Source organism: Rhincodon typus, chromosome 9 (assembly GCF_021869965.1).
Source record: "Rhincodon typus isolate 14 chromosome 9, sRhiTyp1.1, whole genome shotgun sequence".
NCBI classification, from domain to species: domain Eukaryota; kingdom Metazoa; phylum Chordata; class Chondrichthyes; order Orectolobiformes; family Rhincodontidae; genus Rhincodon; species Rhincodon typus.
The window spans coordinates 78,700,343-78,719,926 of NC_063340.1; the positions used below are offsets into that span (position 1 = coordinate 78,700,343).

Consider the following 19,584-nt stretch of genomic DNA (forward strand, 5'->3'; position numbering starts at 1 on the left):
GTGAGTGTGTGAGTGTGTGAGTGTGTGAGTGTGTGAGTGTGTGAGTGAGACAGAGAGAGAGAATGTGGGGGGTGGGGGGTCTGTGAATGTAATAACTAATTCAAAACTGTACAAACTAATCAAGGTAGAGAGATCATAACAATTTATTAAGGTGATGCTGTCAAAACAGGACACTAAGGAAGATTTTACAAATACAGAACAGTGTGGTGGGGTCACACGTAGCACTTCATGAACCCAAGATCACAGTTGAGGCTATCTTCATGGATACAAAGAAAAAACCGAAAGAACTGCGGATGCTGTAAATCAGGAACAAAAACAGAAGCTGCTGTTAAAGCTCAGCAGGTCTGGCAGCATCTGTGAAGGAAAAAAATCAGAAGGTTCTGAGGAAGGGTCACCAGACCTGAAACGTTAACTCTGATTTTTTTCTTCACAGATGCTGCCAGACCTGCTGAGCTTTTCCAGCAACTTCTATATTTGTTCATGGACATGAAACCTGGCTATTAGTCTCCGTTCAGCAATTCTGCGTTGTTGCGTATCTCGGAGTCTGCCTTGGAGGATGCTTATCTGAAGATCGGAGGCTGAATGTCCTTGACTGCTGAAGTGTTCCCTGGTGGCGAGGGAACATTCCTGTCTGGCGATTATTGTCCAGTGTCCGTTCATTTGTTGTCGTAACACCTGCATGGTTTCGTCAATATACCACGCCTCTCCACCTATAAACTCTGTGACGGTATACCCTGCTCTCTCACTGCACCTGACGAAGGGGCTGTGCTCCGAAAGCTTGTGAGATTCCAAATAAACCTGTTGGACTATAACCTAGTGTCGTGTGATTTCTGATTTTGCCCACCCCAGTCCAGCACCGGCACCTCCACATCATACCGGCATTGACTATAAGGATAGACAAGTTATGCTACAGCTTTATACAACTTTAGTTAGGCCTCACTTGGAATATTGCACACAGTTCTGGTCACCACACTACCAGAAGGACATGGATGCTTTGGAAAGGGTACAGAAAAGGTTTACCAGATTGGGTCGTCTGGTATGGAGGATTTTATCTACGAAGAGAGCTTGGATAGACTGGGTTTGTTTTCACTAAAACGCAGGAGGTTGAGGGGCGACCTAATAGAAGTTTAGAAGATTGTGAATAGCATGGATAGAGTGGGAAGTATGAGACTTTTTCCCAGGGTGGAGGGGTCAGTTACTAGGGGACACAGGTTCAAGGTGCGAGGTTGGGGGAGGGGGGAGGTGGCGCGCGGGGGGGGTGGTGGGGAGTTTACAAGAGATGTGTGAGGCAGGTTTTTCACACAAAGTTTGGTGAGCTCCTGGAACGTGCTGCCAGAGGAGGTGGTGGAAGCAAACACAATAGCAGCGTTCAGGAAGCACCTGGATGAATACATGAATAGGAAGGGAATAGAGGGGTACAGATCCTGTAAGTGAAGAGAGTTTTATTATGAAAGGGCAAATTGTGTTGGCACAGGCTTGGAGGGCCAAAGGGCCTGTTTCTGTGCTGTATTGTTCTTTGTTCAAGAATGGGGTTAATGCTTTAACTAGTAGAGTTATATATCGACAGTTCGTAGCTGTTCATTTGTGGTTAGAATCTATGTTAGTAATAGCTAGCAGTTCTTGTTAAATATAAAAACCTGGTCAGTGTTTTCTGTTAACCTGGATCTATATCATAGGTAAATTGCGGACTTTGCGTACTTTGATAACACTCTTAACATTCGAAACAACTCTGGGAATACCAGGGCTTGCCTTCCAATGCACTATCCCAGTGACATCCTGTATACTGCAAAGCCATTTGCTCCTGAAAAGATGAGGGCTAGGGCTAGAGACAGAATCTGAGGACTGAAATACAGAGAAGAAAAAGTGATTGAAGTTACAAGAGAGTGTAAAACACAAATACCTTTCCGTATTTTACAGAATGAGTTGTAATTCCAACTGGAACTAAATAACAATGACCAATTTTAACCCGTGGGAAGTGAGCAGGACGATTGTTTTGAATCTCTCCAGTTAGGTACCAATAGTGGAACAGACCATTTCCAACCTGCTGTTCTGAACTGGTGGCTCTGTCACCCACCGAAGCTGGCTTCACCCATGTATGTCAGGTTCTAATTAGACCATCAGGCGCCCATCACCATTTTACAAAATTGTGAGAGCTGGAAGCAGCAATTAATCTCCTGCTTAGATCAACCCAGTGAAGGAGTGAATGGAGAATGCAAGAGGGTCCAAAGGAGTCACTTTTACATTTGATTTTAGGAACACCTTTTGTGGGACCAGAAGATGTAGCAGTGCTCCTAGATCACTAGTTGGAAGAAAAGCAAGGGAGACTTAGCCAGCATCCTGGTCAATGTTTTACCTTCAATCAATATCATTAAAGCAGAGACAATCTAGTTATCATCACATTACTGTTGGTGGGAGCTTGCTGCGCTCAAATTGGCTTCCACATTTTTATTTTTTACTCTTTTATGAGATGTGCGCATCACTGACTGGGCCAGCAATCACAAGCGTGTGAACATATGGCTCAGGAACAGAAGTAAGCCATTCAGCCCATCAAGCCACATTCAATAAGATCACAGCTGGTCCGTTTATGTTCTGAATTCCAAATTCCCATCTACCTCCGAAAACCTTTGATTCCCCTGTCCAACAAGAATCCATTTGCTTCTGCCTTATGGTCATTGAATATTTTTTTATCTCCACCACCTTCGGAGACAGAGAGCTCCAAAGTTACATAACCCTGCAAGAAAGAAAAATTCCTTCCTGACATATCTGCCCGAAAGGAGTGACCCTTAATTTCAACAAAGTGTCCCCTGAGTCGGGACTGATCTTTAAGAATCAGTATCCTCTCCACATCCGCCTTATCAAGGATTTTGTACACTTCAATCAGTTCATCCCTCTCCCTTCTAAACACCAGAGAAAACAAGCCCCAGCCTGTCCAATCTTTCCACATTAAGCATCCCACTCATTCCAGATAAATAAACCTCCTCGGAATGCATTTACATCTTTCCTTAACACTGCATACAGTATTCGAGATGTGGTCTCACCATTGTCCTGTAAAACTGAAGCATAACATAATTGCTTTTATGATCAACTCCTCTCATAATAAAGAATAGCAAACCATCAGCCTTCTTGCCTAGCCCTAATTGAATCAACTGCCTTCTTAAAGTGCCGCAGGCCTTGGGGTGTAAAGGTACTCAGTGCAGTAAAGAACAAAGTTGCAGGAATTTGACGCAGTGACGGTAAAGGATTTGCACTATAGCTGCATAGCAGGACGATGGGTGGTTTGGAGGGGAATATGCAGGTGGTCGTACTCCCTTGTAGCTGCTGCCCTTGTCTTTCTGGCTGGAAATTTCCTCCACTGTGTACATGACAGTAATGGCCACACTTTAAAATCGCTTCAATGCCTGTAAAGGACCGTGCGACATTCAAAGGCCACAGAGAGGCGCTATAGAAATGCAGATCCTCCAGTTTCTCGGGCCATGTGTTGCAATCTGCACCCTCCCTGGAAGGGTTCCCTCACATGGAGAAGCATGGTAACCAATCCCAGCACTTACTCATTGGGGTGGGGGTCCCAGCACTTACTCACGGGGGTGGGGGTTATCTGCCAGTGGGGGTTGAAGGGACACTCAGCAGGTACCAATGCTCGGGTCTCACTTCGGGAGCAGCAGATGGGTTTCTATTTCTAATCTCTGCTCACCCCAACAAAACAGTCTCTGGATAAAACAACTGCCAAGACTTTTGTTTAAATTTTTGAAACAATGGTAATTGGCATTGCAGTTCCAATTCTTTAATTCTGTACAAGCGATGGTGGTGGTGGTGGGGGGTTGGGTCGGGTGGTGGGTGCCGTAACTTCAGTCTTGGCAATGGAGCTCACAGGGTACATTTCGTGTCTGTTGTTTGGATAATTGCATTATTCATGCGTATTGCCAATCCATAAATCTGATCTGACAGGCTCTACAGTCAGATTCATTAACATTGTTCAGGCTGTGGTATGATTCACTTAATAAGGAAGGTTTTCTCGACACGAGTGCGAGTCTTTTAGAGCCATCAGTCTGCACATGTGAACATTGGGTTTGAGTCCAGAGTGGGGACAGATGGGATTCTCACTGACAGATTCAACACAGTCACCTCCCTGTAGGCAGCTCCATTGGAATATTTCAAACAGAATCACAACTTTGTGGCCGTTTGTCATCGCTATTGCAGAGGAAATAAATGGAGGGGAAGCTGCTTATAGCACCAGAAGCAGCTTTAATAATAATAACTAAAAAAATGGTCTAAGTACTAAGCAGCTCAGGCACATCTGTGGAGACAGAAACCTTTTATCAGAACTGGTGATAGTTAGAGATGGAATAAGGCTTGAACAGGTGGTAGGTGATTTCCTTGTCTCATATAGTGAGCTGTACCTAGCGAAGGCCTAAAGCTAATTCTCAAACCCCTCCCACTGCCCTCCCCCCCCCCCCACCGAATCAAGACTGACTCCATCATCAAATATCGCACCACTGTTTCCAGAAAAGTCACTCATCTCACCACCTCTGGGAGATCCTCCCTTCACAACTTCCAATGTTCTCAGTCCCAAAACTTTTCACTTCCACCTCCATCCCAAAGCTCTCATACAGGGCCGCCCTGGTAGACTCCAATGCTCTACCTCATTCCTGCCCTATAGAACTGATTCTTTCCTCTCTCAACATCGTTTGTTCTCCACCTGGCCCGGTCTCTTCCTGCCTACATCTGCGGCTCTATTGATGCCCTCCGTGGCTTTAATAGATTGGGCTTCCTGGCTCTAATCATCTTGTTTTCACCATGGACATCCAATCCCTCTGCACCCAACAGGAAGGTCAGGAAGCTCTCCATATCTTCCTTGAACAGAGGCTCGAACAGATACCGTCAATTATCAAGCTCAACCAGTCCTCAGTTCTTTCAGTTCCCTGTGCCATATAGGTGTTCTTATGGTTACCTGCATGGGTCTCAACTATGTCTGCCTTTTTTGTGGTACTAATTTTTTACACCAGTCCTAGTCAGGCTCCCCCTCTCACTTCTTTTTCCATGACAGTGATCACTGTATTGATAATGTTTCCTGCTGTTGCCTTGAAATGAAAAAAAAAGTCATCCTCTTTGCTTCTAATTTCCACTAGTCTCTTACCGTCATGTGCTCCATCTCTTGATCCTCCCTTCATTCTCTCGTCTTCACTGTCTCCATTAATGGGGTTGGGCTGTCTGTCAATATTCACTTGAAGCCTTTATTGGTGAGTGTATTGAATACAGGGGTAGGGAGGTTATGTTGCAGCTGTACAGAACATTGGTTAGGCCACTTTTGGAACACTACATGCAATTCTGGTCTCCCTGCTAAAGGAAGGATGTTGTCAAAGTTGGAAAGGGTTCAGAAAAGATCTACAAGGATGTTGCCAGGGTTGGAGGGTTTGTGCTATAGTGAGAGGCTGAATAGGCTGGGGCTATTTTCCCTAGAGTGTCAGAGACTGAGGGGTGACCTTATAGAGGTTTATAAAATCATAAGGGGCATGGATAGGGTAAATACACAAGGTCTTTTCCCTGAGGTGGGGGGTCCAAAACTAGAGGACATAGGTTTAACGAGAGAGGGGAAAAATTTTAAAAGGGACCTAAGGGGCAACTTTTTCACACAGAGGGTGATGTGTGTATGGAATGAGCTGCCAGAGGAAGTGGTGGAGGCTGGTACAATTAAAACATTTAAAAGGCATCTGGATGGGTAAATGAATAGGAAGGGTTTAGAGGGATATGGGCCAAATGCTGGAAAATGGGACCAGATTTATCTAGGATATCTGGTCAGCATGGACAAGTTGGACCAAAGGGTCTGTTTCTGTGCTGTACATCTCTATGACTCTATGACTCCCACAGTCGCCAATTAAAATGAACATGTCTGAATTAATGATTACAACTGATGTCAAGGCAATCCAATGACCTGCTCTGCTCTAAATGTCAACCTAGATATAATCCTGCACTGTCCACATCCTGGCAAATTTAATAAATGAGGCTTGTATTACCTAGAATGTCCAAGCTAATATACAAGGTGGGGACTTCTCTTCCACAAGCGTATTATATCTCCTAGTTCCAGCAATACCTTTATACCTGAGATTGACAGATTATTGATTGGCTATGTTTTAAACCCCGCAGGAGCTTATAACCCATCAACAAAACCCACAGTGAAGCATCTACTGTTAAAAGTGACTCTGTGATGGGGCAGCTACCTGCCTGTCAGACCATTCGTCCCATCAGGGCTCCCAGAAATGGACACAGCGGGGTTACTACTGGATTCCAACTGGTGAACATGCCCCCTGCCACAACACAATATACAGCCCTGTATACTTCAATCTATCGCGTCCCATTCTTTCACAATGTCAAGCAGCCTGTTCTGTCCAGATCACTACATCTGGAATGTCTGATTTGTTACAGAACAAGAGCACTTTAGCAACTCATTGAATGCTACCATCAATATTTACGCAAGCAAAGTTTAAAAATTGATAGAATCAAAGCAGAGATCAGCAAGCACAGGGAAACATTTCATCACAAAAGCTTACTGTCACAGCCTGACTGTTCAAATAGGTTATGGCTAGTTGGCAAGAGTTCAATACAAACTGAATCTGCATCAATAGCACAGGAGAAAGGAGGGAACACACAGCTGGCTCTGTGGCTACACTTTTATTGCCCAGTGTGATACTGAGCCACTTGGCCAGAAACCTTCTGGGTTTGAATTCCAGCCCATGCTTTTTATCATCCTTCGATTATGGCAACACTGGTTGGGCTATAATTGGTGTGAAGTCACATGAGCAAGGAGATTGAGAATAACGTACAAGTGGCCTGCTTATGATCACTGACTACCATCTCTCCCCAACCTGAATCCTGGCCCACAGAAGACATGGTCAGGCTCAACTGTACTTACAACCTTTTTTTTTAACTCATTGAAGGGGTGTGGGCATCGTTGGCTGGGCCAGCATTTATTGCCTATCCTTATTTGCACTTAAGAAGTTAGCAATGAGCTGTCTTCTTGAACCACTGCAGTCCACTTGGTTGACGTATGCCCATAAAGCCAATAGGGAGAGTGTTCCAAGATACTGACCCATTGACACAGTTAGGACCATTTCCAAGTCAGGATGGTAGATTTCTATTTGTGAACGTGTATCGTTTGGATGATGTACTGGAGTGTTGCCAAAATGTCTAGAGCTAAACCCCGATGTACCTATATATTGTGACTCTGGTGGTGGGGAGTGGGGATGAGGAGGATAATTAAGGGCAAGATATCAACGAGCGTATCTCAAGTAAACGTATTCCTACCGGCAATTCCTATTGCAGTTATCCTCGGTAATGTCTTCCATGTCACCGCCGCTGCCTGGAATATCCACAGCTGAAAATATCAGAGCAACAGAGATAGCGAAACAGCACACGAGAGCAAAACCCACGATGCATTTCTGCTGTGACTAGGGTGGAGAAAACAAAACAATCGCGTGAGTATTGGTTCAGTTCGATGGATTTCTTTAACAATTAACTTCATTTGGAAGATGATAAGGAAGTAAAGAATGACAGAGGTCGGCCATTTGGCCCAACACGTACAAATTTACCCCAGCTATCGTAATCTCCTGAGGGAAAGCACTTGCATAAATAACCCAAAGTGAATCAAAAATACTGGGCTGAACCAAACGATTTTTGGTCACATGTCTGTTGCATCGAGTTTTTTTGGGAAAGATTGTCATACCCAGCAGGATTTCTTGCTATCTCTTGCCAAATGCACCTCATTAACTACTGACCCCACCCTCGATGGCCAATTCTAGCCCATCATAGTCAGGCGTTCCTGCAATGACTGATCACCAAGCAGACTTTCCTCCAAACAACTGGATTCCCACAGACCCCATCCATCCTTAAAAGTTGGTCGTGCACTTAGATAAGCACGATGAGTACAGCGCTGCCCTGCGCATTTCCTGGCATCAGCTCTGAACATGGCAAACTGGGGGAATTCAAGATTGATGAGAAACTAGCCACAGTGCTCGTCAACAGCATAAAAGATGGAGGAATATATTCCTGACGTTGAGATTGGTCCCACTGACTTCTTGTCCATTTCTGTCCTAAATCTCATCAAAACCCACATTACTCAGACCCCCTACAAGATTTCACCATTGACTCCCATATTGCCTTTATTCAGTTAAAAACCGAAAGAACTGTGGATGTTGTAAATCAGAAACAAAAACAGAAATTTATGGAAAAGCTCAGCAGGTCTGGCAGCATCTGTGGAGAGAAATCAGAGTTAACGTTTCAGGTCCAGCGACCTTTCCTCAGTTCTAAAACATTGACTCTGATTTCTTTCCACAGATGCTGCCAGACCTGCTAAGCGTTTCCAGCAATTTCTGTTTTTGTTGCCTTTATTCAGCCCTGGTTATCCAAAGAAGTTTCCATATTTCATGTCACAGATACAGGCCCATTCTGCAGGTTAGCAACAATGTTCATTTATGTAACAAGGGAAAACAGACCATCTTGGTTCAATTCTGTGCTTTTGAAGGCTGGAAGACGCGTAAGTATTTTGTTGAGGTGATTCACTTAAAGCAAACTCAACACAAAGGAAGATGCATCTATTTTCTAACGGCGGCTTATACTAAATTTGTGAAGATACGAAGATTCAGTTCATGAACTAAAAACTCTACCTTCTGCACTTCTTTCAGCAAAATAGTTTTTATTTTATTCATTCATGGGATGAGGGCATCGCTAGCTAGGCAGCATTCATTACCCATCTCTAATTGCCCAGAGGACAGTTAAGAGTCAACCACATTGTTGTGGGTCTGGAGTTACATGTAGGCCAGACCAGGTAAGGATGCTTCCTTCCCTAAAAGGACAGTAGTGAACCAGATGGGTTTTTCCTGACAATTGACAATGGTTTCATGGTCATCATTAGATTATTAATTTCAGATTTTTCTGTTAAATTGAATTCAAATTTCACCATGAACCACGGTGGTATTTGAAACTGAGTTCCCAGAACAGTACCTAGGTCTCTGGATGAACAGTCCAGCGATAATACCACTAGGTCATCACCTCCCCTTAAGCAGTTCCATCTGCCACAGTGAAAACCTTTGAAGCACAATCTCAAATAGTCTCCCATAATAAAATGGTGGTTCAGGGAGCAAGTGTCAGAACTAGCACTGAATTGCACTTAGTATAGGTAGGGTCCCAAGTTCAATTACCCATTTGTACCCAGGCTACAATACAGATGGTACGACTGACCTTGCAGTCTCAAGGACAGTAATGGGGCAGTGCGAGGGGGAAGAGGGAAAAAAAAAAATCAACTGATGGTCTTAGCACTTATAAACATGTAGGGACAACTGCTGATAAAAGCATGTATAAGGTAGGACAGGCTAAAACAGTAATGCCTCCGCCTGGCCCATGTTTATAGCCTATCATTTATTATTTATTTAAGGGCTGAGTCTACACTTTCAGCAGGTGGCAGTACACACAGGGGGAATATGGCAGGAAATCACAGACACTTAATAAAGTTAAAATTTCCATAATGGAAATCTTTACTATATGTTGGGAGAGTCAGTGTTCTATTTTAAGAATGATCACTGACTGAGGTAATGGACGATTGCTGGAAGCTGGGAATTACAGCCAGCATGTTTTTGAGAAACAAAGATGAAAAATAAATTGGAAAATAATCACTTTCGTGATTTGTATGGATCCAATCTAATTTCTACATAAGAACTTTAAGGCCATGAGGAGCCTATTCATGCCCTTGGGCAATCTGATGTTTATTTAAGTAACGGTTGCTGTGCACTTCATCTCAATTCATCTGCTTTTTCTCCATAATACCCTCATGTTAATCTCTGGATTGGGAGATTGCAAGACAATATATTTTTACTATCCTTTATAAAAGAGTGTTGATATTCCTTCTGAGTAGTCAAGTTGGAATTTTAAGCTTATGCCCATAGAACCTAAGGGTGCAATTTTAATTTAAAGTACTTGTAAACACATCCAGAGGGTGGGTAAGGGTGGGGAACACAATTTTACACTGTGCCATATGTTGCTGTCCCTAGACTTCAATGCAGACTGGAATCAGGCAGAATGATATCCAATATTGCACCTAAGCCCATCAGGTGGGCATGTTCATTTAAAATTCACTTCTTTACGCTTTTGCATTTGGTCTCTCTGACTTCCATCTCCATATCCTGGAAGAATAGGGAAGTGTAACTTTCCCATTGTCATGGGACCTCCGAACACAATGTCCCCACTGATTGTACAGAGCAACATTTTATTCCAGGACTTTCGAGCATCTGAATTCTAAGCGAATCAGAAATCCTTGTCCTCATGATGCTGGCATTGCACACTGCCTGAATCCCACCAGGATGAGACTCCTTTTATTCACTACCTCATCTAGAAGGCAGCATTTAACTGCAGACCATGTGCGAAGCAGATGAAGGATGCCAGCCTTTATTGACTGTCTTGTATTTCTTTAGGTCTCTGTGTCTCTACATTGTTTTGGTCTGAGAACAGCATGACAGTAAATCCACCTTCACAGTTTGCTATGAAGACAGGGAATATAGTTGGCTCTGGGGATAAAGCAGATATAGTTCATCAAGGTGCTCTCTCCCCTCAAGATATATTAATAATAACACAGCCAATAAAACATAGACTTGTACTATCTCACATCACAGTTCATAAACAAGAAAATAAAATGGAAGAAATCAAAATTGATACACAAAATCAGAAAAAATTAAGTTTCTTAATGGAAAGATCTTGCAATTAAAATACATTTTTCATGACTTCAGGTTATTATAAATCTCCTCATAGCCAATAAATTATTGTGTAGGCACTGATCCTGTATAACCAATATCAGTTGTATTAGGTACACATTAAATCGCATCTAAATTGTATTGATTATAGGAAATGCCACTTAACCTACACCTGATTAGAAATTATGTTTAATTAAAAGCAAAGAGCTCATTAGAATTAAATCAGCGCAGCTACCCCCAACATTCATTCATTCTCTGTAATCTTCCACTTGTGCCATCTTGTGATATGCTTTCTGAATCTCTCATCTGTTACTGTGCACTGCTGTTAGTTCCATTTCTTAAACAAACTCAGAAATTATATAAAGTCAGCTGGGAATGTAAACATATCAAAAACTAAAAATGTATAAACATATGAAATGTATATCTTACTTTAAGCTGACAAATATTTGAAGCTATCTAATTATATAATGCTTCTACACATGCCGTTTTAACAATTGTGTTTTTTGTTTCCCTTTTCTGAACTCTAATCTTCTTCCTTATGCACTCAAAGAAAATTCAAGAAATATTAATTGTTGCAAACATTAATTACCTCAGTGATCATTCCTAATATAGAGATATGCTGTTTAGCTTTACATCTTTCGCTAAACAGGACAGATGCAAGAATGCCAAGTTTAAAAAGGGAGCAACAAATTACACAGTCTACACAAAGGGCATTGATTGATTGAGGCTTGATAGAAATTACATTTATTTATTTGTAGGAAAAAGAAACATTGCACCTTTATTGAAACCAACAAAAGCATGGTGGATAATAGCTCCCTCATGTATTCTTCATGGCAACTTTGTGACCACTCAGTTAACTTGCCAACTAAACAGCACCGTTTTCTCATGCTGTGTAAATTAATACTCACTTTGACATTTGGCATTCTTGCATTTGTCCTAATGAGTGCAAGTTGAAAAGCTTCAACAGCAAGCATCTCTTCTCAAATACTGATAAATGTCCTTATGATTCTCCATGAGATAGACACCAACTGTATAATAGTGGTTTCAGTCCATCAAACCTGTTCCAGATTAGCAGGCCCAGCTTTTATTCCATTATTAATTATTCTATGCTTTTTCTGCCACTTCAGGAGAGATAGATCAAGGAGAATAAATGCTTTTTCAAACAGTTGGGTAATTCCATAATAGGCAACACATTCTGATGCTGCTTTTGAAGAGTGGGTTGTGTTCAGAAACCCTCAAGAATGACTTCTTAGAGTAATGGAGTTTAGAAGTATCTTTGAATTCAGATAAACTGTTGTATGCTTTATAAACACATTGCTTGCATTTTGATGTTCACCTGATGATTGATATTCTTCCAATAGCCAACAACAGCAGTCAAAATGGATGATTTAGGTTATCCCCGGGATCTTCTGGTATTCATTAATTGGAACAGAATGTACAAATATGAAGAGTTGTTTCCTTCCAGGCAAAATAATTCTCACAGCAATGCATGTTACAAGTGAGTCACTCCTCTAGATTCTTAGGAGGTGAATTTTGCAGTTTTCTTTCATGTCATTTTTCACCCACTCTCACCGCTTCTTGAAATCAGGTATATTTTCACCTGCCAAGAATCATTATTGGTTCTTCCCAACAATAAGAACTGGAAATGTCAAAACTTTTAGATAGTTACTAGCAACTCAATATGTAACAAAGAGAGTTTACAGGATATTGTTTAGTGGAGCTTGCATGGTATACACTCTGAGTGAAGGATTCCATTGGTTATGATTTGCATTAATGAAACAGACATATCTATGATGAATGCATTTAAGATTTCTCTAAAAATGGTAGACAGGGAAAAAGTTATGTCCCTCTATGAGATGGAACCTTAAAACACTAGTTAATGCGTTATTTCACTACAATCATGGGCCCGTTTACTATAAATACACTGTCACTCTCTGTTAAGATAGCTTAGAGGAAAATTTATCACAAACATATTAATCAGAGTGCCAAAAAAAATCAGAGTAAATTAAAATCAATAAAATAAAAACTTTGCAGTGCTGCGTAATGACACATCATTTGGCACAGTCTTATACCAAACATAAGACCCAGGTCTGTTGGTCAGTCTATGTTTCAGTTCACTGATCTCACCAGAGACAATAATGAAAGCTTCATCATGGGTCTTGGAATTCTTGTATTGAAGCTTTTTCAAAAACAATTTCTTCCTGGGATGCCCAAAGTTGACATTTCTACCCCATTCCTAATTGCTCTGAGAAGTTAGTAGCCTTCTATAATTCCAGCAGTTTTGATACAACCAAGGAGTTTGCTAAGCCACTTAACAGGAAACCCCATTCATATGATCTGGAGTTTTATCCATACCAGCCCAGGTAGGGATGGATGTTTCACACCATAAATCAGCATCATAGAGTCAAACAGCAGGGAAAAAGACCCTTTGGACCAACTATTCCTGATTTTCATCACCCCACTTTGTTCTCAGTTGCCTTGCTTGTAGGTGTTAGAATTCCAAATCTAAACCTGTCTAAATCTCTCTCCTCTTAAGATGCTCCTTAAAGCCTACATTTCTTATGATCAAGGTTTCGGTCATCTTTCCTGATTTGTTCTTCTCTGGCTCAGTATCAAAAATGCCACAAAACTTTTTTTTAGTGCTGTCACTCTTGTTAAATGTCTTGGAATGCATACCACGTTAAAAAGCACTGTATAAATCTTAGCTCGTGTTTTCTTCCCACATATCTGGTCACCACCTGCCACAAGCCTAGTCTGTTGCCATTTTCTTCATGACTTGAGCAGCTCAGTCAGTAGTGGTGCTACTGAGCCATTCTTGCTGATGGGAATTACAGCACTCCACCCAAATACACACTGTGCCCTTGTTATTCAGAGCTTCTTAAAGTGGTGTTCAACATGGGGGTGGGGATGGGGGGTGAGCGGAGTTTGGGGGGCTGGGTGGGGAGCACTGATTCATCGGCTGAGAGAGGACTGCACGTGTTGTGCAGCAGGAGGCTTCCTTGACCTTGTTTGACCTGATGCCACGAGATTCATATGGTCCAAATTCAATGTCAAAAATCTGCAGGAGCTCTCTCTCGTGTGTAACAAAATAGAATAGAACTGATTATTCTTTATTGTCACGTGTACTCCATTGTAGAAGTACAGTGAAAATCTTTTACAGTGGCTGCTTATGGTGCTATCTTATGTACAAGTACCTAAGTACAAATCTTGGATACAAAAGAGGAATAAAAAGTAGTTGCATTACTTTACAGAGTTTAAAAAATAAGTTGGAAATCAGACAACGTTAAAGGATTGACATTGCAGTCAGGCAAAAAATTTTGAATAAACATTGCATTGTAGCAGATCAGCGCAGGGCTTCTGCACATGGTCTGACTGCCCGCGCCAGACCCCATTCCAGCTGCTATTCCCGCTCTGCACCAGCATTCAACTGCTCCAAGGTAAGTTCCAGGATTGCATCCCCTGCGCAAGTCTCTACCTGGGACTCACAGCCCTCACTGCTCCAAGACTCGCTGCCTCTATCCCTGTACCCCAGCAGGTCTGTCCTGTCCCACCAGATACAAGAGACAGTGACGAAGGAGTCCAAGAAGTATATCGACTGCTGTTTGCCTAGTCTGTAGGATCTCTCTCCCAGGGTTGGCAAAAATCCAGGGGTATTAGTGTGGAGGACTCAACAGGGTTTGATGGGGCTGAGTCAAGTCTGGTGTTTGGGGTTGATCCTGGGTAATCCATTTTCTTTTATTTGTAACAATTTGACATAAGTGAATGGCTTGCTAGGATATTTCAGAGGGCAGAAAAGATTCAATCATGTTGCTGTGGGTCTGATGTTAAATCCTAAATGACCTAAAGTGAACTAATTCTGTTTTCACAAAAATTTGGTAGTTTTACCATCACCATTAAGCACAGCTTTCTTTTAATTTAGTTGACTGAATTTAAATTCCCCAACTGTCATGAGGTGACTTGAACTCATGTCCAAATCATTAACCTTTGGATTACTGGACTTGTAACAGAACCATGCTGCTATAGTGTACTAACATGGCTGCACTGCTGCATAAACTAGGCTTCACTCAGGTCTCTAAAATAAGTGTTCAAGTCAAATATGGTACATACGCATCACTGCATAGCAAAGGTCATGAATCGTATCCCATAAATTGGGATTGGATGAGATGTTCCCAGAATGTTAATACATTAATATGTCTAATTAACAAGACATGTTTATGTTCAGTTTGAAGTCTCCAAAAGAGCAACTTCTTTATTCAGATATATTTGTCAGCCCCTGAAACTGCCAATAAACAAAGCTTATAGATTTCAGCTTCAAGCAGTAATACTGTTTCTTTTGTTGGGAACACTGGACTTCACATGATGTTTATGATTGAAAATGCCTCCTTTAACAAAAGGTTTAATTTGGAATTGAAGCATCCCAGCTCAGTGGCAGGCCTATAGTGTCTGGTTGCCATGGAGTGAAACTCAAACGGAAACCTGTTTAAATTAAGTGACAGTTTTCACATCTATATACAGTAACTTACAGTAAAGCCATTTTGTGAGATATAGAGAGAGAAAGCAATTAGTGCTGTGTGCTGGATCAAAGCAGCTGCTACTGTGGAGAAGTAGGACCCCTGTACTCCCTGGTTTTCTGTTTGAATGGAAGCGGAGAGAAAACAAAGGACTTTGAGAGATTTCAGTAACAAAGAGTTACTGAGGTGGACCCAGTTGGTGGAAGGGAGATCAGGAAGTCTCAGACTGAGGCTCTTGAAGGGCACCAGTAGTTTTGACCTGGTGTTGTAGCAGGGAGAAATGAATGGATTGGTATAACAATGAAAACTACTCTCATACTGTGACATTCTGCTGGAAGTACAGTGCACAATGAAAGAGGTTGCAAGATATGTCTCAATTGAGTTAATTAGTTGATGCAAAATCTTTAGTTTGATATGTCAGTTGCCTGTTAACTAATATTTGTCCTATGTTGTTTTTACTTTGTGTTTTACAAGACTTACAACATGAAATCTGGTCTTTTGGCTGTTTACACCTATTTGGGAAATCCATTATCTTTAAAGTATTTGATCTCTAATGGGACCATAACACTGTATTTAAATTAAATCTATCTGCTACCAAACACATTCTTAAACCCCCGTCCTCCTTTTTCCCCACATCTAACAATAATTAGGATGTACTCATGGGTTTCTGCAACACCATCAATATCGAGCTCATATTTCCCCTCAGCTGCCTTTGCTACTTCCAGCTTTTCCCTTTATCCACAAATCCAAACCTCTGCCCTGCCCCTTAACACTAACCCACAGTCCCTACCTCCGTCTTAGTCTCTCTCTCATCTCCCTTCTTGAGCTCGTCTTATCCAGAAAACCTCCTTTCTGCTCCCTCAAATTCATTCCCACTGACTTTCCGAGTTAAGTAAAATCAAGGCAAAGATAGACAGGTTTTTAATCAGTAAGGGAATCAAGAGTTATGGGGAAAAGGCAGGAAAGCAGAGTTGAGGCTTATTAGATCGGTCATGATCTCATCGAATGGCAGAACAGACTTGATGGGCCAAATGACCTACTTCTGGTCCAGCATCTTATGAATATCCAACTTTCCTTCTTGACCCATATGTAAGCTAACACAGTAAATGGTTCCCTTTCCTCAGTTACTGTCCCTTCCATTTCAAAGCCGCTGTTCAATTCTTCACTGCTTCATAAACAAAGCCTCTTAAACATCTCCAACTTCTTCTTCCTCTTCAACATGCAGTCACCCTCCAAATGTATACCATCTCTCCTCGATCATCTGGCTGAATCCCTCTGATCAGCTTCCACTTCCCGCCTTTGCATTAATGTTGTCCAAACCAAAGTTACAAAACATTTCCTATGACCATTTAAATGAATTGGATTATCCCTCCCTTTTCTTCTCAAATGCTTTCTGACCTTTGGTGCAATTAACCACATTATCTGATTCAATGTCTCTCATCTATGTCTGGCTCAGTGGGACTAACCTTGCTGGTTGAACACCTAACTACCTAATTATAGCCAGTGTCCAGCATTGGTATCTTTTCCCATCATTCTGACACCCTTGAGGATTTACTCCTCTTCTTCATTTCCATGCTCTCACTTGGTGATATCATTTACAAATGTTAGGTCAATCTTCACCTGCGTACTGATGATACCAAATTCTACCTCTCTCTCTCTCACTCCATCTCTTTGCGCTGTAATACTCTTTATGCAACATTTAGTCTTGCAGCAGCAAAAATACTTTCAGCTCAAAAACAGGAAAACTAAACCTATCAGTTTCAGCTGGTGCCACAAACTCCACATCCTTGCCAATGACTCCACCAGTATCCTAGGCCAAACAAGGTTGTTACTAGTTCCAACGTTTAGTTTGACCCAAGCTAAAGTTCCAGCCACATATCCTATTAATGACAAAAACCAACTGTTTCTATTTGTTTAACATCGCCCTCCTCTGCTCCTACTTTGGCCCATCGGCTTCCAAAGTCATCATCCCTTCCACAGACACCTACAGAATTAACTGCATTCTCATAGTCCCATTATCAACTCTCAATGAACCAGCTCATCTGTAATTTTGCTGCTTCTTCTCTATTTCATGTCATGTCCCAGTTACCCACCATCTCTCAGTTCTCCCTGACATACACCGGCCAGTCCTCCATGTCTCCAAGTTAAAATTTTTATTTTCCTGTTAAAATCTCTCTACGGTCTGGCCTCTCCCCAACTCTGTCACCTCCTCCAACCCTACAACTCATCCAATCTCTCTTCCCTCCTGGGGACATTTGCACACGCCCTCCCTTTGCCCAATATTTGCTGCCCTTGCTTTCAAACACCTAAGCATGGTACTTGAAACCACTCCATCCTAAAGTCCTCCTTAAAATTCATCTCTTTGACCTAGTTTTGGGTCACTTGTCTGTAAAGTGCATTACAAAGCTTTTTGAAGTCTTTGAAGAAGTAAGTTATTCATCAAAATCACCATTTTATTTGTGTCCTCTCTGTTGGTTTCTTCACCTTCTCCAGCAGCAAAGAGGACATTAGCATGAATAAGTGTGAGATTTCCACCCTCCCTGATGGAGACATCTGTCTGGGCATTCTGTTATTATATGACAGACTGGAGGAATTATACACGTGGAGAAAATCACAGACACAGATCCATGGTCTATCTGGGTGGTCAGATAGGTCGTGTAGAACTGGGAACATTTAAAATTGATGATTAACTGAATGGAACAAACTGGGTATTCAGGGTTTTAAATTTGAGATGCTCGGGAAGCAGGAGCCAGCGTAGATCAGAGAGGACCGAGAGGATGAGTAACTCAATGTGGAATGGGAGAGAGGCAGCAGTTTCAGGTGAGCCAGTTCGTCAATGGTAAGGAAGGAAAAGCTGATGGTGAAGGTATAGTCAGGTCTGTGGGTCATAATGGAAAGATTACAGTTTGGGACTTAGGGGGCCTAAAATAGGAGCAGGGAAGGGTGAAGTTACACATAATGGGGGGATTCACTCACCATAACCGTTTGGAATTGCTACCAGGTTTGAATTTCACTATTAGTTTCAGCCCCATGAATGGCATGCCAAGACTGCAAAGCAGAACTAATACCTCCTGCTCACTAATGCAATTAATGGACACTTACATTCAAGCAAGTCATTAAATGTGCCACTGATCAATACTTTTGTCACCACTTGGATAGTTTTACACGCCACTCACTCCAACTGAAGATGAGCTTTACTATCACAGCGTGAGAACAAGCCTCTGCCCTGACTGTAACCAGGGAACTCAGCGCCGCTGGCCAAGCCGCCTCATTCTCTAAAGGCTGTCTCTGCCTGGTCGCCGCTTAAAGTTAAATTTCACGAGCAACTTCGGCTTTGTGCTGTCTGGAATAGATTTAGGTATAATTTCAAGCATAGAGAATTTGTAACTTTACAGTCGGTAAGATATCTCTTTTCTTGTTACACCAGTGTAAGCGTGCACGAAAAAAAATACCACTTGAATTGGCCAAATATTTTATGTAGCAATCCAAGAGCCCCTCCACCCCCACCTATTACCCCTGCAATCCTCCCCTCAGCCTTTCCACCGAAAGGTAAGATAAAACACACGGCTTACATGCTCGCTCTTTCCCCTGTTATTGAGATAGACTGACACAGTATAATCCTTTTTCTTTGCCGCACTGTATAAGTTAGGAGAAGCCCCTCGGGCTGGGTTCTGAGGCGTCTCCCTCGGTCCCGTTTTCACTTTCAGCTGATCGTAAGGCTCCTCTGACAGGCGGTCATGCTTAACTTCCATTTTTGCATCGATATCCCGAGCAGTGCTGTAATTTCACATTTGGGATGAGGCAGGGGAGCAGGTTGTGCTGACAGCTCAGGTGCTGTTGCTACAGCTCATGTTTGTTTGGGTGGACGCAGCGGCAGCAGCGACTGAAAAGCTCAGGACAAGCGGAGTGGGAGGGGCGCACAGTTTATCTGCGTCTGGTGCAGTAAGCTGCAGGAGGAAGGGGCTGCAGTACACACACACACACACACACACATTGGAACGGCGTGCTGAAATTCAGAGAATCCCTACAGCGTGCAAGCAGGCCATTCCGCCTATCGCGTCCACACCAACCATCCGAGAAGCATCCTATCCAGACCCTGCATTTCCTATAGCTAATCTACTAGCATGTCCATCCCTGGCCACTATGGGCAAGTTAGCATGGTCAATCCACCCTAACCTGCACATCCCTGCACGCTGTGGGCAATTTAGCATGGTCAATCCACCCTAACCTGCGCATTCCTGGACGCTGTGGGCAATTTAGCATGGTCAATCCACCCTAACCTGCGCATCCCTGGACACTGTGGGCAATTTAGCATGGTCAATCCACCCTAACCTGCGCAT

General features: G+C 42.4%; 1 protein-coding gene across 1 annotated transcript in view; it reads right to left on the reverse strand.

Moving 5' to 3' along the window:
- Positions 1-19,131, reverse strand: part of LOC109915009 (inactive phospholipase D5-like) — a 75,661-nt gene extending 56,530 nt beyond the window's left edge. Inside the window, exons 1-2 of the mRNA XM_048601366.1 lie at positions 18,817-19,131; positions 7,300-7,442 (exon numbers count right to left, since the gene is read on the reverse strand). Of these exons, the coding sequence (XP_048457323.1) occupies positions 7,300-7,442; positions 18,817-18,996 (323 nt within the window). The 5' untranslated portion in view covers positions 18,997-19,131. The remainder of the gene's footprint in view (positions 1-7,299; positions 7,443-18,816) is intronic.
- Between the last annotated feature and the right edge of the window lie 453 nt (positions 19,132-19,584).